Genomic DNA, 26,833 nt, shown 5'->3' with positions numbered 1-26,833 from the left:
AGGCCACAGCTACCCTGGGCACTGCTCTCTTGGGTTGTACCCTCAGGAAAAGAGAAAGGGTATGTGAGAAGTGCCCTGGGCACCTGATGTCAGCATTGGAAGGATCTGTGGCTTGTGCTCCATTGTGCTCCACTGTCCTAAGTGGTCCTATGCCCAGCTACCATAAAGGGACTACAGAACTATCATGATCTCTGCCACAGTGGCCGCCAAGTTACAGAGTCAAAGAAGGAAGGGAAATGACGCAAGATAAGGTACAGAGCCCGCACACATCATCAGGCCAATGAACTGGGAAGCTCTCAAAAGTCTCGGTGATGGCTGTAAATTTTCAGATGTCTGGCCCACAGCCTACAGTCACACACGTGTTCTAACTGGTCATTCCAGGCTGCCTACAGCTCTACTCTTCCCTCCCATTTAAGACAGTGCTGTAGAAGAGGGAAGCAAAAGTAACCACTTGAGACAAAATTTTATTTCATTCCCGTTTTGGTTCTCTCCATAACATGCTTTCACAAACTTGCTATTTTATTCATCTGATACTTAACCAACGTGTATCAGGTCCCGAGGAAGGCAGATTTGATAGAGGAGTGGCTTCTAATAAAGACGGCTAAGGTCTCGGCCGCACGGTTCGCACACATAGTGCTCGCAGTTCCAGGCACCGTGCATATCAGTTCAGTTCATTCTTAGAGCGGTATTTTGCTGTGGACACTATTTCTGTGCCTGTTATTAGGACAAGAAGACAGAGGCACAGGCCTCTGATAGCTTACACAAAGTCCCAGCAAGTAAGTGGAAGAAGGCAGAGCTCAGAGGCTGACCCAAGTAAGCGAACCCTGGCGTTCTCATGCTAAACACTCCAGCAGGCGCTGAATCCCTGGGCTTGCAGCTTACATCTCTCTGCATGGACTAATGAGGGGCATGAGAACAATTGTCTCATTTAGGGAATGATAAGAGCTTAGGAAGCCATGCAGGACATAAGGGGATGCAGAAGTAAGGCGTGTGTCTCGGCCACGGTGTCTCTTCTCGCCCTCCCACCCGTGCCTTGTTTGAAAATCCACAACTGGCAGATTTCCCCTTAAATGAAAACTGCACTCTAAACCTCGACAGGAGGACTCCAAGGAGCCAGCCCAAATAAATGTCCTTCCTCCACTCTGAAAAATGCCTTCTCCCCTGGCCATTTGATTGGTCAGACAGCAAGGCCCGCCATAGACCTGAGCCATTTCTGTGTCCCTCGGCTGGCCAGGCAGTTCTGCACCAGATGACTAATGTCCAAATTAGTCATGAGCAATGACTTCACACGAGTAATCACCTTCCCCAAACTTTTCCTCATGGGGGTGATAACTTGGACCCCAAATGAAGTCTATTCTTCTCACCTCACCACCAAGGAAGTTATAGCCATTGCTCTAGCTGACAGCAGTCTGTAGACACCAGTGCTCGTGGTTGGACATTTACAAGGTTGCTAGGGAACAAATGCTTTGGTTACAAAGGTCCCTGGAAGCAGTGTCAGTTTGTCACATCCCTCCCAATCATTTATTTCAGCCCATAAGGACAACGGTGACCAGAGAAGTATGGGGCAGAGGAAAGCTCTACACAAACACTTATTTACTGAGATGTGGGCCATTTCTTCTTCTTAGTAATAGCCATCTCATTCCCCATATGAAAAACTAGAGCTGTGTGCTGCTCCCAGGGTCCTTCTGGTCTGCAAGTAGGTGGCCCTCAGTCATTGCGTACTCTTTTAAATTCTAATTATCTCCGATGCACTGCCCTAAGCATTAGCTTGTGTCATCCCCGTAACTGGATTCCTGAACTTCAGGTGCCATCACCCCTGAGAACAAAAATAGACTCCACGTCAAGCAAAAGCAAGTGTGGAGTCACAATTCAACCAGGGGTTTGTCTAATGGCAGAGACATTATGCTTAAGATTACTGAGTCTTTTGTTTTCGGTGATCACGTATCCAGTGGGGAGAAATGGACAGCTCTACGGAGGGAGATGTGAAGTTAGGCAATTCCTGGAGCTGCCAGCTATGAAATTGTGTGTGTGCATGTGTGTGTGTGTGCATGTGTGTGTGTATGTGTGTGTATGTGTGTGTATGTGTGTGTATGTGTGTATGTGTGTGTATGTGTATATGTGTGTGTATATGTATATGTGTATGTATGTGTGTATGTGTGTGTATGTGTGTGTGTATGTGTGTGTATGAGGTGGGTATGTGTGTGTATGTGTGTGTATATGTGTGTGTATGTATGTGTGTATGTGTGTGTGTATGTGTGTGTATGTGTGTGTATGTGTGTGTATGTGTGTGTGTATGTGTGTGTATGTGTGTATGTGTGTGTGTATGAGGTGGGTATGTGTGTGTATGTGTGTGTATGTGTGTGTATGTGTGTGTATGAGGTGTGTGTGTGTGTGTGTGTGTGTGTGAGGTGGGTATGTATGGTTGATTTCTGCAGTGTATGGAACTCTTTTCACGAAGGGGAAAGTAGGGAGCACTTAATCCTGCAAAGCTGGGTTGGTGGTTTTTGTTTGTTTTGTTTTATCTGCCGGAGCCCGGCACACAGGGTCTTCTCTGGGAGTCAGAGTGCAAGGGGACTGTTCTGGGCAGCGGCTTTGAGTTTCTGAGATTAGTCCATTTCTACTGGGGGTTCATCGATTTTCTTGTCAACAGGAAGAAACATCGGATTCCTCTTTGCCTTCCCGTGCATCTTCCCTGTCCAGCCCATAGGCAACTCCTGGCTTCTCTCCCTTAAAATGTCCCTCTAGTGCCTGCTCCTCACTTACTGTCATCAAACTCTTTTCACCTCACACATGGCTGTGTGCAGTGTCCACTTTCTAACCCGTTTTCCCATTTTACTTCCTTTCCCTACAGAATATCCTACCTCCAAAAACTAATTCCTCCAAACATTGCTTGATCACGTCAGTCACTGTTCAAAGGGTTTCCAGTGGCCCCCCCACTCTCACTTGGCACTTGGAGCAAGTCTGTCTTGGGTAACACTGTGTGCTCCCGTTCCCTCAGCCCTATAAACCTTAGCTGTCTGACCTGTAGTGCACTCATCCTGAGCAAGTTAGAACCTGGTTTCCACTGCAACAGAGCTCAACACCCAAATGGAGGTTTATTTGTGGTCAGGCACTAAGAAGGCATAGCACTATAGCAGAACAGAGCTTTGTCCAAATTTTGTTTTGCCGCTTAGGAGTTTAAACAAAATCCTTGGATTTTTTCTGGACTTTGCTCTCCTCCTATACCTGTGAAATATGAACAGAGCTCTTCCTGTAAAGTGCTTATCTAGCATGGGAAAGGCTCTGTTTCCTCGATCCAACAACAAAAACAGCAAGAATACATGCATTTGTTCTCTCTCTCTCTCTCTCTCTCTCTCTCTCTCTCTGTCTCTCTCTCTCTGTCTCTCTCTCTGTAACACACACACATGGGGGGGGTCCTTACAATTATTTTTATTTCATAGCAATAGGTAAAAGCTTGTGACCGACAGTAATAGGATTAAAAATGCAGAGTAAAAGTGTAGCTCAGAGGAAGAATATTTGCCTAGCATCCATACGACCCTGGGTTTTGTTCCCAGCATTCCAAAACATACATAAAAATGAAGTCTGGAGTATTGGCAAGCGTCTATAAATCTAACTACTTAGGAGACTGAGGATCACAAGTTCAAAGACAACCCAGGAAGCTTCTCAAGATTCCATCTCCAAATAGAAACAGAAAAGGGATGGAATTATAGTTCTGAAGCAGAGCTCTTGCCTGGCATCTGCAAGACCCTGGATCCAAATCCCAGTACCATGAAATAAATTAGTAATAATCATTCTCGGCGTGATGGATGGTAGCCGATAGCTGTGACCGCAACATATCCGGCTTACTTTATTTTACACGGGCGTAGTGAAAAGTACTTCTCCATCGGCCGATGTGCAGGATGGCAGTGCTGCCTGAGGGTACAGGTCCAGAACTTGCTCTACACATTGCCCTGTCTCTCTCTCTCGCTCCACAGTATGACTTCATGGAACGCCTGGACGGAAAGGAGAAGTGGAGTGTGGTCGAGTCACCCAGGGAACGCCGGAGCATCCAGACCCTGGTGCAGAACGAGGCTGTGTTCGTGCAGTACTTGGATGTGGGCCTGTGGCACCTCGCCTTCTACAATGACGGCAAGGACAAGGAGATGGTCTCCTTCAATACGGTTGTCTTAGGTAGGTTTGGGGTCCCGGGAGGAAGATCTGTAAAGGGTAGGATGAAAACCATGGGCGTTCTCGGTAGAAGATTCAGCAACCCTGACAATGCCTACTGTAGCTTACAGGGTCTCTGCCATTCCACCCGCTTGGCTCTGACTGCACGGGAATTCCATATAAACCTGCGAGAGTCACTACCAGGCCTGGGGATGCTCACAGATGTCTGAATCAGACAGCTGGGGCCAAGGAGTGTTCGTCCAAACTGAGAATAACGAACAGTTGCTTCTCTATTGCTGTAAGAAAACACCACGACAAAGGCAGCTTATAGGAAGAAGGGTTTACTTGGGGCTTACGGTTCCAGAGGGATAAGAGTCCTCCACCATCCTAACAGGGAAGTGTGGCAGCAGATAAGCAGCATGGCAACCAGAACCGGAAACTGGGAGCTGAGGGCTCGCATCTGCAGTAGCAAACAGGAAGCAGGGAGAGTGAACTGCAAATGGCACAAGTCTTTGGAAACCTCAAAGCCCATCCCAAGTGATGTATTTCCTCAGCAGAACCATCCCTCCTAAGCCTCCCCCTACAGCCACCAACGAGGGACCAAGTATTCCGATGCCCCATTGAGCACATTGCTGGGCTTATAAATGCTTCCCTTTCCTTCTCATAAAACAGAGACGATCAACTCGCGGGCTCCCATCAGGAAGAAAGAAGGCTTGTTTTATTTCTAAGTGTATAGCAGAGCCAAGAAACACTGGCCATTCATATCAGCTCTAACCTCTTAAGAATTGAGAATATGTCAAAAAATTTTTTTAAAAAGGGTTTTTTTTCTTTTAACTTAAAAATACATCAGGGAGAAGACACTGATGTTTTTAAAAGTCCTATATTTATTCCCAAGAAAGCAAACCTCAAAATGCTCTAATTCAACACTTGTCACTTTGGATGCGTTTTAGGCCCGCTTTTCATTAGGTATAAAGACAAAAGCTAAGGTTTAATCCAGATTGCCTCTGCGGCATGCGGATAAACCCCCGAAAGGGCGATTACTTGTAAAGAATCGTGTTTTCTAGAAAGCCTTCGGAATCCTAACATTGCAAGGAGCCACAGTCACCATTAATGAGTTTCTGAGTTTTTATCTCCCTCTGACGATATCCGATCCCCACTGAAGCTCCAGGAGCCAGCAGGTGACTGTGCCATTCCACACTGAGGAGTAAACTGACCTGTGTGGAGCTACCTGAGGCCTCAGGGTCCCGAAACATGGGGATAGACTTACCTTCTGATCCTCGGGCATCTCGCCACAGCATCCTGTCACCCCAGCCGCTTCTGACTGTGGATTCAGGATTTACTGGAGAGGTCTGGAGTTAGTAAATTCATGAAAAGGGGACCTCCTCCCTTCATACACCGTAGCTGAGTGAGTTGCCTGGGCCTCAACCTCCTAAGGACCACATTCCAAAGGCTAACATGAGGGTCACTGTGAATGAGCCACACCTGGCCTACGGCCAATAGTCCTGAAGGACAGAGCCTGTGACTTGAGGAAAGTGCCTTGAAGGACTGCGTGACCATAGGTGTGAGGTTGATCCTTATTCCTCCGCTAAGGAAAAGTGGGCCCTCCCGAGGCTAGCCAAATGTTCCAGGGTAGGAATTGGCATGCTGTAGCCCAGGGGTCGAATCTGGCCCACTGCCTGTTTTTATAAATAAAGTTTTATTGGCACGAGGCCACATTCATCTGTTTGCATGTTGTGTGTGGCAGCTTTCCCACTGTTACAGCAGAGCTGAGCGTTGCAACAGGGACCATATGGCCCACAGAGCCTAAATAGTTACTATCTGTCCCTTCACAGGGAAAGTTTGCCAACCTATGCTCCAAAGCCATGTCATAACTTCGTCTACTCAAAGTCACAGAGGAAGCTCCCGACAGATGGGAAATCTCTAGGGTGATGTTAGGTCCCAACAGGGGAGAGAAGTAGAACAGCAGAGACTAACTCCCCAGTGGAAGGAACAAGAAACAGCTCTGGGACTACCGTAAGGAGAACGGCGTGAGAAATGACGCCCTTTTCGCCAGCAGGTATTTCAGTTCTGGAGCTACCTGACAGAGCAGGCAGTGCACAGCAGCTTGTTTGTTTGGGAGTCTTAGAGACATGATCACTCCCTTAGTAACACTAAGTGCTGGAAGAAACAGTGGCCATGAGGGCATGCCTGGCTAGGAGTTCAAAGAGCGTTTGTTGTTGGACGAGGAGGAATGTTCCGGAAGTTCTGTGTGCCTTCAATGTCTTTCAGCTCGCCCAACCCAAAGACTAGTCGTAGTGGGAGGGAAAGCCACAGTCTCTCTGTCCTTCGGAGGTGGAGGATGCCTAGGCTGAAAGGATGGGAAAGGACCCACCCAGGGTCACATGACCAATGCTGTGCTATGCCACAGACTTCACACAGCTGTGATATCTTGATCGTGGATTTCTCTGGGGAGTAGCCATACATATCTCATTCCCCTAAGCCAGCAGCTTTTTCCGGGGACCTGGCTACTTCGTAATAGCATCTGCCCTCTTTCCTCACCCTGTGTGGACAGGTAGTGTGAAGATTACCCCCACCCCCCAGCTATTACCCTCCCTGCCTGTCAAAGCTGGAAATAGCAATTCTCCCCAGAGGATCCCCCTCATCAAAGCTGTATAGCTCAGACAGAGAGAGTCAACAGAGATCAGCCTAATAGCTGGGCAGACATCTTGATGGAGCAATGATAGCAATTGGTCTGAAATGTGGGGAAAGAACAGTGTTTGGTTGGGTCCGGAAGTCCTTTCCCACACACCTATCATCAAAACACCCTCCACAGAGAGCAGCCAGGAGGACAAAAACACACACACCCACCCCCGAAATGGGAAATAGAAGGGAAGTGTTAGACGGGTGTCAGGCGACCTCGCTAAATATACCCATGACTCAGGACTCTGCCATCTTCTCCTGAGATGCAGCCTGCCCTGCAGGAATGAGCATCCTTCTGGGAACCACGGAGGGGTGTTCTAGAAGCTCAGTGTGAACCTCCACTGAGTACCCCAGTTCCAGGAGCCGGGAAGAGGGTAGAGTACCTGCCTAGCACGCGCAAGGCCCTGGTTTCAAATCTCACTGCTGCAAACAACAATTAAAACCCTCTCTGAATTCCCAGGCACGGCTTCACCTCTACTGTTTCTCCACAGGAAAGCTTAAACCATGTTGATCCGAAGGTAGCAAGTGTGTATAATTGAGGAAGGGGACTGAAAAGGGCAGTCCTTTTATACTTTAGCATCAGCGTGGGGGATTTCCCCCTCAAAAACAATAAGATATGTTTCATATGTAAGACTTCAGGAAAAGTAATGGGAACAGTGAGTAAGCCTTCTTTGCAGTTTTTGCTCATTCACGATTCTCTACCTTCTTAAGCATGGGGGTGTGCACATATCAGCACACTTCTGGGGCTTCTCATCACATGCCTACTATGTGCCAGACACTGAGAACCTCCAGGACTGACGGCGTCTGGCCTCATCCTGAAATCAGAAATGAGAATGCTTGAAAACAAATTAAAGATAAACCACCACGAGGCAGCGAAAGAAGTAGCAGAGCCAAAGAGACCCGAAGCTCACACTGACGAAAACAAGCCACCTGGATACTGAATGACGTCTAAGCTAAGACATAAGGAGGAATGTCCCCAGCTGGGTCCCGAGACAAGTGGAGAGCATGCAGAGACCTCTGTCCCCTTATCCACAACCATGGTGACAAGGAGTTTCCTAGCCCCTTGCTGTTTTAGACCTAAAGATATAAAGTTGGAAACTGGGAACGCTGGCCCTAGAGTGATCCACGTCTACCGAAGCACCCAGTCACACATGTATGACCAGAGGGAGCAGCCCCTACCTCATGGGGGGAGCAACTTCCAAAACTGTAAGCTAAGTGCTGGCGTCCCTCTGTTTAGAGTGTTCACATACTTCTGATAGCCCCAAAGTAGGATCTGACTTCTCTGGTGGACTGGGGACAATCCATCCCCGCCTCCTCCTAGATTTCTCCAAACTCACATCACTCTGCTTTTGGATTCACTTCACCTCTTTCCCACCCTAGAGCCTTTGCGTAAGCTGTTCCACCTACCCAGAATTCTCTTCCACCAGTTCCTCAGCCGTCACAGTTCAATCTTCTTCAGCACCATGTGAAAGAGGGAGGCCCACTTCACTCACCCCCTTTAAGGGCTTCCTCCTGTTAACTGCTGATTCCCTACTCTCTGCAAAGAACTTACTGTAATTTTTACTCACTTGTTTGATGGGGGGAAGGCAGAGTTTCTTATATTCTCTATGACAGTGGAGGGTATTATGAGGGTAGAGACTGTATTATTCACCAAGGGCACTCCAGCTCCTGGCACATAATAGGTGCTCAGTTAATGCACTGTGCCCCGTGTTGAGACTGACAAGTCTGAGATCTGACCCTAAGTACAAGCTCACACATTAGTCTGTCACTGTTGTCCTGGGTGTTACCAAAAGGCATTAGGCTGCAGGGTGGGTTTGTGAGATGTCTCCAGCCAATAAGTCACTTGCCCCACAAGTGCGGGGACCTGAGTTCAATTCTTAACGTCCACCTAAAACTCCAGCGAGCACATAGAGTCCAAGCGCTAAGGAAACAGAGTCGAGAGGATCCCTGCAGCTTGCTGGCTGGCCAGTCTAGGAATTCAGTGAGGAAAAAAAATATAAGGTGAAAAGCAACAGAGAAAGACACCCAACACGGACCTGCACCCGCCACATGCACATACATGTTCATGTATGCACCACACACACACACACACACACACACACACACACACACACACGTACACAAAACGCCAAGATCACAGACAATGGGTTTCTATAGCCATCACATTGCAGATTTCAAGTTCCAGTGTCCACAGGGTATCAGGAGAGGACCTAGTGGATATATATAGTGTTGCCTTGCATGAAAGAAGCCCTACGCTTTACTGAGGCTGGATCTTAGCATGGGTAGTAGCCTCACTTATCCAGAGAAAGACCGTCCTCTCTAGTAAGCCTAGTGATCCTGTCCTTTACTCTCACGAAATATTTCCTTTGTCTGCCGAGGCCATGCATACCCCTGAATGGATGCTCAGGAGGACTACAGAATACCCCAACAGTATAGGCCTCTGTTCCCAAGACATATAGAAGCAGAGCAAACCCAGAGAGAACAGTCCGCCAACCCTACATGAAGTTCCTGACTTTGGTGTCTGCAGAAGCACACGATGTCCTTTAAATAAGTGATGAGCTCATAACATACATAGGTACCTTCGCCTGCTTCCCAGCCCTTCAAAGAGCTCACCCAAAGGAACTGTAGCTGGACTGTGAACAGCCAGACACCGAGAAAACCAGCTCGATCATCTTTACGGAGCTTTGGAAAGAAAAAGAAACAAATCCACTAGCACCAGAAACCAAGACCAGCTGGGTTCCAGAGGAACAGGGCTAGGGAGTGGCATAGAAGGAGGGCTGCAATGCGTGGTGTGAGTGCCCAGTACAGGGAAGGGATGTGTGAGGAACTCAGCTGCAGAACTTCCTGACGTCACTCATGTGACTCCTAAATGGGACCCCATCACCAACTTACTGCCCTCCGTTCCTGGGGTTGGATCCTGTTGTACGTCGACCCTACTGGCTTGTATATTTTCCTTTTATCATCTTAGACATTTGGAATCTGTAGGTGGGCTTTGCTTTAATTTGAAACAAAAATGAGTACTTTGAAAGAACACACCCATTTCTATGTCCATCTGAACCAACGGTCCCAAAATGATCCCTCGAGAGATGTAATGAGAGTGCGAGGAGAAGGCAGGCTGTGAGGGAGAGGCTTTTGTACAGGGCAGAGCGGGCACAGACTAAGTGATGTTCATGGAAAATAAGGACCACAAAAATTAAATTTAAAAGACCATTGTGGGGGAGGGGAGCTGTAGAGAAGGCTCAGAGGTCAAGAACACTGGCTATTCTGCTAAAGGACCTAGACTCAATGTCCAGCACCCACATGGCCACTGGCAAGCATCTACTAACCCAGTATCCCAGGCAAGTCAGTCCTGGGACTGACTCCTTCCGGCTTCCAATGACACTGCACACCCATGGTACACAGACATGCATGCAGACAAAAGATCCATACACAGAAAAGGTTGGGAAGAAAAAGACTGTGTAAAAGACAAAACCTGCTCCTTGCCGACCCCTGAAACATGCATAGGTGAATGTCAGACTTAAGTATAGCCAGACATCACTCATGATAGGGATATGCTCAAGAAGTGTTTCATTTCACCCTGCCATAGACACTCTATAGCTCTTATACAAGCTGAAAAGGCTGAGAGAGCACTGAGCCATGCGCCCACACTCCCATATATGTTGTCCAGCACTGAGCAAACATCTCATGCAGCATGTAACTGTTTGGACTTTTCCTATATTTTAATTCCTAAGAGCAGGGAGCAGTTTTGCATTACAAGTCTAAGATAGGAACACCTGCCTGACCCTCTATACCTTAGGCTAGACTCTTAGACCCCATATTTCCAGCCACAGCTTGAATCAGCGGAGTGCCACCAGGGTGAAGGCGTGGTAGATGGAGAGGACACAGTGCTAAAAAAAAAAAAAGACTAATATTCAGATGTGGAAACTTCCAAAGTATTTAAATCCAAATAGACAGTTTCTTCTAAAAGAAACAAACAAGAAGAGAGCAGAAGGGAGCTGGAGAGATAGCTGAGCAGTTAAGAGCACTCGTTGCTCTTTCAGTAGACCTGTCTTTGGTTCCCATCACTCACATGGCAACTCACCACTACCTGTAACTCCAGTTCCGGAGAATCCAACACCCTCTCCTGGCTTTCATGGGTACTACATGCATACAGTGCACTGACTGACATATAAGCAGGCAAACCACTCGTGCACATAAAATATAAATAAATCTTAATAAAATGAAAAGAATTAAAACTCTGTCTTCCTCTCCCTGCGGCCCGGTGTGGGTAGCACCGGCAGAGTGCCGGTTTCTCCCACTCAGTACTCATATTACCCTTGACCTTTCCTTCCGTGTTCTCTTACTTCGCCCACTCCTGGCCCTTGCCACCCCCTCTTGGGTCTTTACAAATGGCAGCTGACTGATTACTCAATGACTGCCCGAGAGCAGAGGAGAAGGTCATTGCTTGATCTCTCTCTTTCAGATTCAGTGCAGGACTGTCCACGAAACTGCCACGGGAACGGCGAATGCGTGTCTGGACTGTGTCACTGTTTCCCAGGATTCCTAGGTGCAGACTGCGCTAAAGGTAGGTGTCACCGCTTCCCTGCAGAGGGGTAAGAGAAGGAGAGCCCCGGTGGCTCTCCCAATAAGTCTTCTGCACTGGGGCGTTGTAAACACACGCATGCGCAAAGGCTCCCCATTTGGCAAGGAGCCGGTTTTGATATATAACCGTGGCTAGTGTGCCTATAGGAGGAAGGCAGTCAGCCTTGGCACTGAGGTGTGCTGAGAAGAAAGATTTGCTAAAAATGAGATGGTCGGGTTTCCTGTAAAAGCAGAAGTGAATTACCATCACTCCTCTCTTATAATCATTAGCTTCTATGTAATGGAAGATTAAGCATCTCAGGGTTAGTAAATTTCATTCATTCTGGCCAGCTACACTCTTAATCTAGGAAGTGCTATTTATCTTCGTGGAATTGGTTTTAAATTGTATTATTAATTTATCTAGGCTGCTTTGCAAAGAATGGCTGGGGCCTTGGGATTCTTGGGGGGAAGGTGATTGAAGAAAGAAAACGACTTTCTGAAGAACAGGGAATTTAGGGGCTGCACACCTGGCTTGTAAGAGACCTTCAGTGTGACCTTCATGTGGCTCTCAGCGTCAAATATCGTTGGGGACACAGATATACACACAGATGTCCCGAAGTACCCAAGTACGTTCACAACGTGGTACATTGACCAACTCTATTCCCTTTGTCTAAAACACGAGTTACCGCCTATAACCCAGGGCGCCACCCCCCAACAGGAAGTGTGGGAAACGGTATTTCGGGACGTTAAGAGATATTCTCCCAGCTTTGGGCTTCCCCTTCTCAACTCTCTGCTTACACATCTCTGTCCCTTTGTGACCCAGACGGTGCAAGTCAGACGGCACCTCTGAACCCTGGTTTCCTTATCTAGAAAAGAGAGCATGGCGGCGTCCAACGCTCTGTTTGAGCCTCGTAAGATGCACACAAGCTAGAGCTCTAGCAAGCGCACAGTATTAACGCGGTAGTAACTAGTACACTGTAAGGTTCCAACTGGGTTGGTTTCCGTTGCCTTATTTATATTTTAGTTTACTCATATATTTAAATCATCTTTTATCACCTTTATTTGTATTTCCCTGAAAGTTACCTGCCTTGACACATACTCAGTAAAGCTAAATAGTACCATCCCTTTGTCCATGCCTCAAAACTCTTGTTCCATTAATAATATTAATAATTAATAATAAATATCTCGATACTCTGTATAGCTTAAAGATTTGAGATTTGCATCCCGATGAGTACTCAGTGCTAAGTGAACGAAGCTTTTATCCCCTTGAAGCCCTGGCATTGGTGGCCATCCGTGTGACACTCATTTCTAAGACACCTCCTCTGTCCTACAACACACAGGTTTGGTTTGGAAAGATAAGAAGCCCGAGGCCTGTGGACAGTCTCCTTAGCTGGGTTTCAGCCCAGCACATCCATGTTCCAAGACACAGGGACAACCCAAGGAAAATGACAGACTGTCTGTTCATTCCAGTGCTGGCTCTAAGGGGCCCGGTGGGGGATGGAGGTTGATCCTGCCTTGCGGTGTCGAGTGCTTTTCCCAGTGAAGGCTTGAAGAAAGGCAGACCTCAATATCATCTGAATGGCTTTTCTTGTGTAATCTAATTTTCCTGGGAGTGGAGGCATTAATGAGAGGAAGGACTGAGTCGCCCTTTTATACTCGGCTGCAAATGGGCTGAGCGCACAGCCTCGCGCGAGGGCTGTGAGCTGTAAATGTGTATTAACACTGACATACATCGATGTATTATTAATCCTAAAAACCATGTGTGCTCCAACTGCACATCCAGTTACTGGCCTTTCAGACCCAAGTACCCAGCCATTTAAGGACTCTCCACTCTGAATCCATTTGCAGACGCGTGTCCGTTCTGTATTATGTATCCGTAATGGAGTGTGCATTTAGCTGTTTAAAAGGACTTCCCTCCCCCCCCCCCCCCGCCGAACCCCCGTGTGTGTTTTGCATTCGCCACCTGTGCTGTGGCCGGGCACACCCCCTCCCCCAAGTGTGCATTAGCAATAGTGTATAATTGATCCTCGTGAAGCAATTATTGAGTGGCTGCTAAGAGGAGTTATTCCTTCCTACCCGGTGTTCTGCTCCTGAAATCGGCTTTTGAACTTGTATGCATATTTTAATTTAACTGTTTATGTAGATGATGGGCAAAATTGAGGCGCTTAAAGAATGAAATTGCCTTGCAATTCACTGGATCCCTCACTTACTGTAGGCAAAGTTGCTTTAAGGGCATGGGAAGCAAGTGCTTGCCTCTGCCCTAAAGGTGCAGCTCCCACCGTGGTTTTGATGTGGCCCCTGGTCAAGTTACTTTGTAACGAACCATGTGTTCTCCCTTCTGATTCTAACCCCTTGTCTCCCAAACTTTGATCTTCAATGTACCTATTGCTTTTGGCCGTCGGTATTTGTTCACTATGTATATGTAGATATTTTTTTTATTTGAAGAGAAGGATGCCAGAAGCAAAAATTGAGGAAAGACTAGAATTGGTTGCTGCGAATGTGAAATGTGAATGCCCCTTTAAAAGTAGCCAGAGGCTTGCAGAGTAGCAGCAGTGAATGCCTTTAATCCCAGCACTTCGGAGGCAGAGACAGTCGGATCACTGAGTTCAAGGCCAGCCTGGTATACAGACCAAAGGCCAGCCAGGGGTACACGGAGAAACCCTGTCTTGAAAACAAATGTGTGTGTGTTATACATATAATATTGCGTATATTTTAGATAAAAATAACTAAAGATTCATCTTTCCGACTACAGTGAATATCTAAACCATCTTCTAACTTTATGACTTATTAAGAATCCAGCAGTGAGGGCTGGGGCTTGTATCATAGAGCACTCATGGGGTCCTGTGTTCAAACCCCCAGTTCTGCCAAACACACCAAAACAAAAAAACCAAGAATCCAACAGTGGACCTGAATGTCCATGGAAAGCCTAGATTCTTAGGGAAATCCTAGTTTAAGGATCTTGTCCCATAGGCTCTGGCTCCTGAGACTGACAGATCACCCCAAGTGTGCCTGTGTGAAGACAGATTCACAAACAGGCTTCAGCTGCCTGGACGGCTTCCAGCAGGGGAGGGCTAATCCCAGCACCTGGCGCTCATCTGATGCTGAAGCCCGAGCTCCCACTAAGTGTGTAAGGGATGCCGTGCAAAGCTGCGAATTATTGAATGCATGCTCTCTCGTTTATCCACGTATCAACAATGTGACACGAGGGATACTTTAACTAGTGTCATGCCAAATTCGTTAACGTTTTTACATTAAAGTCACCTTAGGAGCTCACAAAGATGGGTCAGTGGGTAGAGGTGTTTGACAATGGAACTGACAACCTGAGTTCAATCCAGGAGACCGACATGGTAGACTACGAGGACTGAGTCTTAAAACTCATCTCCAGAACTCCCTACAGGTGCACACACACACATACACACACACACGCGCGCACGCGCGCACTCACATGCACATGCACAGGTGCGCACACATACCAGCAAATATAATTTAAAAATGTTAATGTAACTTTGGATATGAAAACAAGTAACCAAAACAGGAGAATGTCTATAGAGTCTCCCCCCACGTCTCTTATAAGGCCAACATTTTAAATTTAAATTTAAAAGCCAGAAACGTAACACTCACCCAATAATTTTAACTAATTTATAGACCCCTACCTCCCTTTTGCGTTTTAGATCCGGCTTTCTTTCATTAGCATGACTCCTGAATCCAGTGGTTCTCAACCTGTGGGTCTCAGTCCCTTCAGGGGAGTGGGGGGGCTCACAAATATAGCATCTTATAGCAGATATCTATATTATCATTCATAACAGTGGCAAAATACATTTAGGAAGTAGCAACGAAATAAGTTTATGGTTGGGGGTCACCACAACACAAGGAGCTGTATTAAAGAGTCATAGCGGGGCTGGAGAGATGGCTCAGCGGTCAAGAGCACTGGCTGCTCTTCCAGAGGTCCTGAGTTCAGTTCCCAGCCCATCTATAATAGGATCTGATGCCCTGGTCTAGCAAGCTGGTGTACATGCAATAGATCACTCGTACATTAAATAAGTAAACAAATAAATCTTTTTTAAAATCTAGGTGAAGGTATAGTTTTTAAAAAAGAAAATGAGTCATAGCATTAGAAGGCAGAGAACCACTGCCTTGGTCCCTCCATGATATCCCTTAATAGTTCTTTACTCTTCTTGTATTTCATGGCCTTGACCCTCAGGACAGCATTGCTTGGCCAGTTTGTGTACATCTCTCAGTTTGGCCTTGCCTGGTACATTTTGTGATTAGGTTGAAGTTATGCATTTTAGATACTATGTATGTCATATGTGTGTGTGTGACAGAGTTCAGTGTGTTGTATCAAAGACGAATGAAGCTCCTATTCAAATATGAAGAACTATTAAATGTTGTTTGTATGAATGTGCACACGCCTGCCTTTCTCTCTCTACTTTTCTCATAGGCAAAAATGGGTTAAAGGCCCAACCCCATTGATATTGAACAAGTCCCATTCACAAACAACTTTTGAGCCCAAGAAGCTCTAGTGTTAGCCTGGGGCTGATAGAGAAAGGTCACAGAACTAGCAAGGGCAGTTGGCTCTCAGCCTCCTGCTGCCCACAGCAGCATGGCCCACCTCCCAACTGTGGCCCACCACCACTTTCCTTCTTTCTAGATTAAACACTGCAGATGCCCTGAGCACAAGGTCCCCCCTCATCAGGAATTCGCACCACCTTTGTTCTTGCTCTGACAGCTGTACCCCGGATGCCTTGGGTTCTGCCAGTCTGCTAGCGTAGGCAGCCAGCAAACTTGGGCCCTCCTGCCAGGGGGAGAATTTGCCACGTTAGCAGGCACAATTCCCATCACATCCAAGCGACCTGGTATGTGTCCAAGTGACAGAAATACACATTTACTCTCTTGACCTCACACTGTGCACTCCATACCCTCAGATATGCGGCGCAGGCAGCCCTCTCTCGTCGTCTGATAAACCTGCCAGTCTGCATCAGACATCTGAAGCCGTCCTTTCCCCCCCGAGTGTGGGGGCCATCAGGACGCATGTGCAGAGCACTCATTCTGCACCCACTGCTTACCTGGGGCTCCCAGGGGCACTGAGGTTAAAATAGACCCGACCCTCACCAGGAAGGAACACTGGCTGCTTCTACCGTGACACTCCAAGTCAGCTGAGGGAACTTAACCATGCAAATGCCTATTACATACCTTCTAGGAAAAGACTGCTGCATGAAGAGCCAGAAGCACGAGGTGTGCAAAGCAGCCCTGGGCTCTGCTTCCAGAAGCACATGGAAAACAAGTGGCTCATTGTGCTACGTTGTGATGGGAACGTCGAGTGTCCAGATGTTACTAAGGAGGAGGTCAGGAAGTCTAGGAAGCATAGATATGTTGTAAGTGGGGAAGTCTTTCAGGACCCTGCAGCACAGCCTTGGAAATCACACTAGACGGGAAGGTAAATATAAAAGATCGATCGTACCAGCAGGGCCTAGAGAGGGAGACTCGAAGGCCACACCACACAGAGGCCGCGTGGAAAGTAGCCCCGGATGTGAGATCAAACAGGTGGGAAGGGTGAACCCTGATTCAAATGCATTTGCTGGGAATCAGGGTAGAGTGCCTTAGCAGAAGGCGTGAGGGAATTTCACAGATGCCTGACTATCACCAGGTTCAACCATCAAAGGAAAGACGGACCAAGAGCTTGATCACACTGGAAGACCTGGTAGCTCGGGCCAGGTGCTCACGGCTAGTTTGTAGGGATGTTGTACCTTCAAGAAGAGTCCCCAAAGTTGATTTGTTCCTTCTTCTTGTTTTGTGAGACAGAGTCTCATCTAGCCCAGGCTGACCCTGAACTCCCTATATAGCTGAGGCTAGCCTTGAATTCCAAATCCTCTGCTGAGATGATAGACGTGCACCACCATACCCCATTTAAATTTTTTTATTTTGAATATACAGTTTAACGAGGACTTATGAAAGTAGCCAGTTAATAAAAGGAGCAAAAGAAAATCTCAAAGAAACTCCAATGAGGAAACTACCATGAAGGGTAATGCTCGCTGTGACACAGACTAAGAAATCTGCTCAGATTCGGGGTTTCGGGGAAACGTCGTTTATTTCCCGGTGGTTCGTACCTTTGTTCCCTCAGTTGATCCTCTGGACCAGCTGTAATCCCACTTCTCATCCAAGTTACGGTTCGCCCTCCAGGGTCTTGGACATTCTCTTCCTGTCCCGTGGCTCCCCTGTCGCTTTAAAGCTGTTGGCTGTGGGCTAGAGGCTCTGAGTTATTATTCCTCCTCCTCATACTTACTTTTATCTCAAGGCCGTTTGTTGACTTCCCTTCTCCTAGACTTGTACGCCGAGTCTCCTTGCTTTTCTGAAGTCAGCCGAGGCTGCTTGGCTCTCGGCTTACACTCCGGCTCCTCTAATGGCTTGTTTAGGCTGATCTGGAGGCTCCAAGCCACAGTAGAATCATAACAACCCCGAGCCATGGCTGTTAGGTAACATGACTTTAATAGCCATTAGAAACGACAGCTCCTGCTGCCAAACAGCTGTCAATGGAGCCCCAGAAATGCCACAAGCATGGGAACATAAAGTTTCTTTCTCTCTGGGGGTGAGGCTCAGCTCCTATCCAGCTCCGAGAACCTTGAAAAGAGGGAGCAAGGATCCTGTCATTTCCATCCTAACAGGCGAATGGACCCCCTCAACCTGGTCCCTCTTGGCCACATTCTAGCCCATAAATCACCAAGATCACCACCACCACCACCACCACCGACATTTATTGACTCCTTACTGTGTACAGACCACTGCTCTGAGAAGCCACATAATTGTTACACTGAAGCACCGGTAGCCCTGTTGAATACATGAGGATCGCCCTAGAGATGAAGAAAATGAGGGGACCCATGAGGGTAAATAACTTGCTCTCATTACCCAGCTAGGAAGTGTTACTCATGAGATTTGAACCAACAGCTGGGCATAAACTCTTCCTAGTAGACGGGCCATGAGCTGGGCCACAAGAGATGAGGAATAACAAAGAGATGGTTTCTTCAGAGTGCATGTGATTAGCATGCATGAGAGGACTGATTTTTAAATCTGGTGGGAGGTGCTCAGGGGCCACATTCTAATATCAAAGAACAGGTATCTAAGAATCTTCAAGGTCTATCCTGATCTATGTTACTTTTGCTCCATACAGACCACAAAGGCCAATATAGACTAATGGCCATAGATTCCACTACTTACCCCATCAAAGTATAGGGACTGCCCATTCCTCTTTGCTTTTAGCTATCTGGGCTGGAAGAGGCCCGTCATCCCCAGTCTTTACTACTCAGCTGATGGTCTTTTGTGGAAGTCAAGGTCACAGATCACCACCCTCCAGAAACCCCCTCACAAACAACCCTGCTGTCACTCAGAGGTAGAAAACATGAAGGGGTGTGGTTGGGGCTCTGTTGTGCCCTGCTGTTCTGTCTGGAAAGATGGCTAGCTTGCTTCCTCTTGCTGACCCAAAGCAGGAACAGCTGTCTTTGTCCTTGTCCTGGGTTTGGCACTACGACACAATATGTATTTCCTAAGACGCCTGATGACTTCAAGTTAAGGGACAGGGCTAACAAATTTAAAACATTGCTGGACATGTGACCAATGTGAGTGCCAGAGAACAGGGTGCTAATTCATCAGAGTAATCTGTGCCTGTGACAGCCAGTCAACACTGGCACAAGGGTGAGTTGGAGGAACCCACACAGCCTAGGGGTAGATGATACAAAAGAAAGCAGTGTTTACAGAAAAAGGTGCCAGTATAAGGCTCAAAGTGAGTCACTTGTGGGGGCCCCCCACAAGTGAGACACGAGAACAGAGTTCGATGCAAACGCAAGAGGTTTATTTTTCCAGCACATCAGGGTCAACCCTCAGTCAGCCCCTCATGGTGAGTGACTAGAAGGTGACCCCAAATGGCTATACACAAGCAGTTTTTATACTTTTTAGGGGTACAGATTACATCAGCAAGGTTACAGTTTAAACTTATTGCCTAAGCATACTGACCTTTGAATCTATTGGCTGGCAAGCATAGGACATGCATTCAAACTCTATCTGGGACCAGAGAGTCAGGTGACTATCAGTTAGTACATTCTGCGGTTTTTCAAGAATATTCCTGCTCCTCCCAAGAACTGTGGGTGGAGAATGGAACTTGGCCTAGCCTTGACCCGAAGTGGGAAGCTGGTACTTGGCCTAGTCTTGACCTGAGGCGGTGGGCATAAGGCTTGCAAAAGCCCCTAGGGTCCTTCACCAGTTGCTTCACAGCCTGAATGTGTTCTCAGGAGGATGGAGTGGTGAAAAAGACGGAAGCTCAGGCACTGAAATGAGCTTGATATCACTCTGCACATCCTTAGTTACCTGTGCCCATTTTGGACAATCGTTAAGCTTCTCTGGGCTTCAGTCTTGTCTCTTACGTAACAGGCATGGGTGCCTTGCTGGGATATATGAACATGAACACAGGTGAAGTGTGCAGAAGCATGCCGGCATGCTGACACACTTCAGAAATGCTGAGGTAACCTTCAGAGCAAGCCTCTGATGCCAAGGAGAATAAGGCCATGTGGCAGGGGCAGATTTGAGGATGTGACCCTGATGGCCACAGAGGAGTACACTGCTAAGTAGACACCCCCATTCCAGGCAGCCATAGCTCTCTAAGCTCTGACAATAAGCACCACCAACAGCCCAGACAGGCTGTCCCTGTGACTCATTCTTCCCCCACTATCTGCTTTCCTGTCTCTGCTCCCCAGGAATAAAGAACAAGCCTTCAGGTTCTTCCAGACAGTGATGGAAGGGGGTCTTTCTCCCACTACCACAGAAATACTCCTTCAGAGCATCCTTGGCAAAGAATCACTTTGCCTTTTGCACAGTGGCCAAGCTCCCTCACCAAATGTGCTCAGGTCCCGTCTACCCTACCTGGGTTGCTTCTGTCTCCTTCTGCCACCGCTGAATGCACATGAGCCCAGATCATGGCTGCAGCCCCCTAGAACGTTGTTCCACAGCCTGTTGCAGTTTAACAACCCAAGGGGAAGGGTTCTTCCTCTCCCCGATCCCTCCCCTGGTCTGAAGAAGTAACTGTGCGAGGATTTCTTGGCAGCTAGACTCAGGAGGAGGGGCTGGAAGCAGGTGTACCCAGAACACGTTCTGCAGCGAGTGACTGAGCAAAGTCACGTCTAACAGACTAGTACAAGGATAACTACAGTCACATATCAAAGATGAACCACGTCCCTGGCACCATGCCGAGCACTTCACGTGAATGATGTGCTCTCATCTCTTCACAATAAACATTATCTTTATTTCATAGCTAAGGGAACCGGATCTTAGGAAAAGAGAGGTATTTGGGAGGTTTGTCTTTTTTTTTTTTTCCTTTTGAAATACAGGGTCTCGGGGTCTCACTCTATAGCCCAAGATGGCCTAGAACTTACTATGTCGTCAGGTTTCAAACTCGTGGCAATCCTCCTGCCTCAGCCTCCCAAGTGCTGGGATGGGATCTCAGGCATTCACCACTGCGCCCCGTCCAGCTGGTGTTTTATAAATACCCTCTGCTGCTTGATTGCTGGTACCCGCATTTGGTACGTGGTTGAATCATCTCACCACACCGTCTTTTGGATTCTAGTCGCACGTTCTAATTCAGTAAACCCAAGATCTCGCGAGAGTGCTTTGTTCCCAGAGTGCTTTGTTCCCAGAGTCTTCAGCCCAGAGGCCAGGCCTTCTGGCTTGTGACTAACAAGTCTGAGTACGAATCCGGATCGCGCTGCTCTGGAACTCTGCAGAGGCTGCCTAATGAGACCTGGAGTCCCCAGGTTACTTTGCTCTTGAAACAAACTATGAACGGCCTCTTTTTTCTTTCTCTTTCTAAACCACACTTGGCTGATCGAGGAAGAGTCCTGGAAGCGGGCGCTTAATCCTGGGGAAGGGAACGAGGCCCCTGGATCAGGGGAAACCCCATTGTTCCAGGAAACACTTTAACAGGAAACGACCCAATCTCTAGAAAGGACGCAGGCTGGAATCGGGGACAGGCATTCTACCCTGAAACTCGTTGGAACGATTTTCCCCTAATGAAAGTAATAGTAATAAAATAATATCTATTGGTTTCTTGCCATGAGCAGGTCCCACCGCATTATTTCATTTCTTTCAATTTCCACTAGAACTCCCTTTAAAGGTTAAAAAAAAAAATACTGTAAATGTCTGCTCACACAACTGGGGGTGGGGGGGAGACCAACAGGAAACTCCGTCTAGCTTACCAGACTCTCTAGGAGTGCCTCCTACCAGCTGTAGAGACAGAGGTGAATTCAGCCTTCCAACGTGCCTGAGGGACGCTCCCATGCTTGCGACCACCGTGAAGTTGCAAATCTACCTCAATGCTGCGACCCTAACAAAAGCTAAGCAACTTCTCTGTGGACTTGCCCAGCAGAGGCGCTTGAGAGATACACCAAAGAACTTAAATATTCATATGTAACCAGTGCTGTTGCCACAGACACACGCACCCCTCAGACTCTTTTTTTTTTTTTAAAGCAGCTTAAGTACTTATCGATTGAAAACTTTTAACTCTCAAAATGGAGGCGGCTCCATATCTCTACAGGTATTTTAAATGAATTGAATTAATCATAGGCTTAAAAGTCTCTTGCGATCTTCGTTAACTTCCCTGGGTTTAATTAAAACATCTGTGCACTTTTAATTTATCGATTCATCCGACTCATATGTCATGTTTTTAACACACCCCAGCATGCCCTGCATCATTTTTAACCCGATTTCCACTTAACTAAAGCAATTAAATTCACCCCGGATTAATTAAAGCATCCATACTTTCATGCTTAAGTCAGCGTGTGCTGCTTTCCCCACATGGCTCCTGAATGTCAGAGATTTGACACACCTGATGAGGTTTTTGTCCTTCTGGTAATTCTTCCCCGAGTCGCATTCTTGCTTAAATGTGCCATTTGACAGGATGGGGAATGAGGAGGTTGGTTCTTCAGAAGCTGCCCCACCCCCATCCCCAGAGCTAGGGGCTCTGCCCCTGTCTGCCAGAAGGCACCGTCTGCCTACCTCTCACGGAGAGTCAAGCTGCACTCACACAAGCGCACATGGACACACATACACAAACAGACACACATACACACACATACACAGAGACACAAACAGACACACAGACAGAAACACAGACACACACACATACACATGCACATACACACACCACACACCACACACACACATATACACAAACAGACACACATACACACACACACATATACACAAACAGACACACATACACACACATACACAGAGACACAAACAGACACACAGACAGAAACACAGACACACACACAGACACACACACATACACATGCACATACACACACCACACACCACACACACACATATACACAAACAGACACACATACACACACACACATATACACAAACAGACACACAGACACACACATATACACACACACAGACACACACATATACACAAACAGACACAGACACACATATACACACACACAGACACACACATATACACAAACAGACACACAGACACACACACACACACACACACATACACTGAATGCCTGAAGGATCCGGGCTTTTTTTTTTTAACCTCTTTAATTCCACTTTCCAACTTCCTCATTCACTCTCCTTGATCACTCGGCCCGTTTTTAATAGGCAAGGGAAACTGAAGTGCTTAGGTCAATAGGCTACCACCACATTGGGCAGGGCCTGTGTCCCATGACACAGCATTTTTCTGTCAACTGGGACTCCCAGTCTTCAGCAACTGTACTCCACAGAGCCCAGAACCCCTAAGCCCTGGCACACTTCCAGGCTGTGAACGGCTCTTCAACGTTACTTCCCATCTGAGAAGCCCAGAGCTACATCTCTGTGGTCTTTAAGTTTCTACGTAATGGTTGCAGAATCTGAAGAGCCTTCACGCCAGCAAGCTGTATTATTTCCTGATGCAGAGTTCACCTACTTTTCCATTTGCCTCTCCCTCTGCGGTGACTTATAGAGTTCCCTGTACATGTTAAATAGTAAGTGTTGTCCTGTAGAACGCATTGAGATCTGTCCTCCCAATATCACTTATGACCTGGGTTTGGTTTTAGGCTGGTATCCATTATCGAATAGAAGTTTGAAGTTTTATGTGCTTTGTGGTCTTCTAGAAGGCATATCTTTCATAGCTCCTGAAAAAAGTAAGATTACTCACCAAGGCTTTCTAATATTTCAACTCTTTACATTGTATATAGAGTTGATTCTTTGGTTCAGGGTACAATAAGGGTCAATGGCCTTACAGAAGCCTGCCTTTCTTAATAGCGTTTTGTTGTTGTTTGTTTGTTTGTTTGTTTGTTTGTTTTTTGGTTGGTTTTTTTATGTTTTTCTTTTGTTTTGTTTTTGCTCCTTAAGTGGAGTGCCAGTTTTGGGGCTGGGGCCCTTAGCGCTTTGCTTGGCCTCTGACTCAAACGTTTATTGTCAACTACTCTTGTAGGGTGAGGCATCCCCTCCCTCCGCTCTTTACTTCCTGCCACCAAGCCTGTCTGTTTACAATATTAGGTTACCTGTCCGTAGTTGCTGATCTGTTTGGAGGGAAGGCAAGCAGTGCACACTACAACCTCGACAATTTACCTGCGGAGCTAGGGCCTTGTATATTCTCAAGCCTCTTTTTCTAAAGGACCAGTTTCGAATGGGTTTACAGCACCAGACGTGGTGGCTCCCACCTGCAATCCCCGGTTTCAGGAAGCAGCAGCAGAAGGCTGCAAGTTTGGGGCAAGCCTGAGCTACACAGTGAGTGCCGGGGGCTAACCTGGACGATAGATGTGAGACCCTCTCTACAAAATAAATTAATAAAAAAAAAAATTCTTTTAACCAGCTTTCAAATCACTTCTAAAAGCCCATGGTCCGAGATCGCCACATCACGACTAGTCCAGCTCACAGGTTGTCAACAGTAACCATCTTGCCTCTCTCGCTCTATTAAGCCTCCCCTACAACCCTTCCATCCCCACTGAGCATTCTCTCCACCTAAAGTGGCAGGTAGACAGGATTTGTTTTTCTTAAAACGCCAATGAGTGGCTGGTCCTTTAACTGCCTACCAAGTAAATAGCACTGATAATTCGTCTCCCTTGCAGAGAAGCGGGAAAGGGGAAACTCCGACTTGATCATTAAAACGAGCTTTACACCGTTTAGGTGACTCTAAATTATGTCATTTTTGTGTCATCAGCCTGTTAAGTTGTCAGTCGTTAGAGGCATCGGTGATTTACTTTCCCTCTGCGGGAGTCTTAAAGCTTCCCATTTACGAGATTTAGTAAATCAGGAATCGCCGATTTGTACGCACATTTTAATTAATTTTAAATAGAAGCTTGAGTGCGCAATATTCTACTCCTGGAAGCTGGTGGAATAAGGGAGAGAAAGAGAAAGATGGGAAGATAGAACAACTCACATGTGGCTCCTGACCAGTCAGGACCACAAAGGAAGCTGACAAATTCTTTCCATTCGATCTGGTGCTCTAGTGGTATGTGGGTGTGTGTGTGTGTGTGTGTGGTGTGTGTGTGTGTGTGGTGTGTGTATGTGTATGTGTATGTGTGATGTGTGTGGGTATGTGGTGTGTGTGGTATGTGTGTGTGTGTGTGGTGTGTGGTATGTGGGTGGGTGTGGTGTGTATGTGCCTGTGTGTGTGTGTGTGCATGTGTGTGTGCATGTGTGTGTGGTGTGTGGTATGTGGGTGTGTGTGGTGTGTATGTGCCTGTGTGTGTGCATGTGTGTGTGTGTGCATGTGTGTGTGGTGTGTGGTATGTGGGTGTGTGTGGTGTGTATGTGCCTGTGTGTGTGTGCATGTGTGTGTGGTGTGTGGTATGTGGGTGTGTGTGGTGTGTATGTGCCTGTGTGTGTGTGCATATGTGTGTGGTGTGTGGTATGTGGGTGTGGTGTGTGTTTATGTGTGTATATGTGTGTGCATGTGTGTATGTGTGTATATGTGTGTGTGCATGTGCATGTGTGTGTGTATGTAGTATGTGTGGTATGTGAGTGTGTGTGGTGTGTGTGTGTGTGTATGTGGTATGTGTGGTATGTGGGTGTGTGTGGTGTGCGTGGTATGTGGGTGTGTGTGGTGTGTGTGGGTGTGTGTTGTGTGTAGTATGTGGGTGTATGTGGTATGTGTGTATGTGCCTGTGTGCATGTGTATGTATACACAATGGCATGTGTATGAGAACCTTGACATTTCTCCTATCACATCAGCCCTTCCAGTCAGGTTGGGGATCCAGTGTGGAAAATCACAAGACCATTCACTGCTTGTCTAACAGGTGTCAGCTCCCATGTTGATTCCTTGGTCAAGTCACTTCACCTCCCCATCCCAGCCACTCTGAAAGGGATTTTTAAAGGGGATACTTAATACCCCAGGACACACGAAGAGACTAGCTGCTGAACTTGGGGCTTCCTGCCACCCGGACCTTTGGTGTTTTCATTTCTGCTTTGTGCTACTTCTTGGCGGGATACGGAGTCCAAATAATTTTCCTTTCCAGTCTCAAAACAAAATTAATGATCATTGTGTGATTACAGTCAATCAATCAATCAATAAAATACAAATGGGTTCCCAGTTTCCACTCAGCGTCTCAGGCATGAACAAATCTGAGCCACACAGAGTTATTTTGAAGCCCTGGTATGACTTGTGTCTGAGACTCAGTTATAGGTGGGGTTCCTGGCTCTCCATGCTGCAAACCCTGTAACCACTAGCTTTGACCAGTGGCGGTGAATTCCTTGAGTTTCACTCTTCCAATCAGTCTCTTTAGGGCTCTTCAATGTGGGCACCGGCCAAGCCTCTGAGTGTCCTGCATTCCAACATGCATGAGTGTCTTCCATTTCTGCCCACGCTCTCAGAGAGCTTGCATCCAACAAACCGAGGGGGGAAGAAGGCTGCATTTAGGACCGCCATGACCTGACTCTTCTTCACTTTTCCCTAAGTAATTAAAGTAGGTCACACTTTAAACTTGATTCCCCAGGCTTCTGAGATATATATATATATATATATATATATATATATATATATATATATATATATATATATATATATATATCAACTCTTATTTTCTAGACAATTCTATTTTTTCCCACCACGTGGAGTGTGTGCAAAAGAAAAAGGAGAAAATAACCCTTCCTTTTGTCAACTGATATAGACAGTAGTCAATCGTTTCCCTTCCCTACCCTGTGGGAGTAAGAGAGTTGTCATGGTAGTGATCTGAGGTCGCCTTGTCGTCCGTCTGTGTAGCCCATGTAATGTGCAGGATGCAGATCAGCCACAGCCTTGGACAACTAGACATTGTGTCCATGCATTTCTCACTGTTGTTTATTTCAGATCTGAGGGGGAAGGGGGGGGTGTGATACATATTCTAGTCTTCCTTCTGGAGATCTTCCCTTGTGACCCAGATCGGAAATGACAAGGAGATTTTCTCTTGAATGCCAGCTTGTCCTCTTTTGAGGT

At 46.9% G+C, this 26,833-nt stretch overlaps 1 protein-coding gene and 2 long non-coding RNA genes across 18 annotated transcripts in view; 1 reads left to right on the top strand and 2 right to left on the bottom strand.

The window, feature by feature from the left end:
• Tenm2 (teneurin transmembrane protein 2) overlaps nt 1-26,833 on the top strand; it is a 1,136,292-nt gene that overhangs the window by 971,000 nt on the left and 138,459 nt on the right. For all 15 annotated transcript variants that reach the window (XM_039085070.2, XM_063268320.1, XM_039085069.2 and 12 more), the window contains 2 exon segments: nt 3,975-4,170; nt 11,288-11,389. In XM_039085070.2, the coding sequence (XP_038940998.1) occupies nt 3,975-4,170; nt 11,288-11,389 (298 nt within the window).
• On the bottom strand, nt 3,803-6,721 carry LOC120095252 (uncharacterized). 2 transcript variants are annotated; one of them, XR_005490629.2, is made up of 2 exons: nt 4,492-6,721; nt 3,803-4,197 (listed from the first exon to the last, which is right to left on the bottom strand). It is a non-coding gene; the product is annotated as an uncharacterized LOC120095252 (long non-coding RNA). The 2 variants fall into 2 exon arrangements; XR_005490630.2 differs by having other exon boundaries at nt 4,503-6,721.
• Nucleotides 13,378-21,543, bottom strand: LOC108352202 (uncharacterized). Its single transcript, XR_001840369.3, has 4 exons — nt 20,799-21,543; nt 18,149-18,230; nt 17,666-18,000; nt 13,378-16,737 (listed from the first exon to the last, which is right to left on the bottom strand). It is a non-coding gene; the product is annotated as an uncharacterized LOC108352202 (long non-coding RNA).

This window comes from Rattus norvegicus, chromosome 10, assembly GCF_036323735.1.
Source record: "Rattus norvegicus strain BN/NHsdMcwi chromosome 10, GRCr8, whole genome shotgun sequence".
In the NCBI taxonomy this organism is placed as follows: domain Eukaryota; kingdom Metazoa; phylum Chordata; class Mammalia; order Rodentia; family Muridae; genus Rattus; species Rattus norvegicus.
The sequence above is the reverse complement of the archived record's forward strand: the minus strand, read 5'-3'. Positions and strand labels throughout refer to the sequence as shown.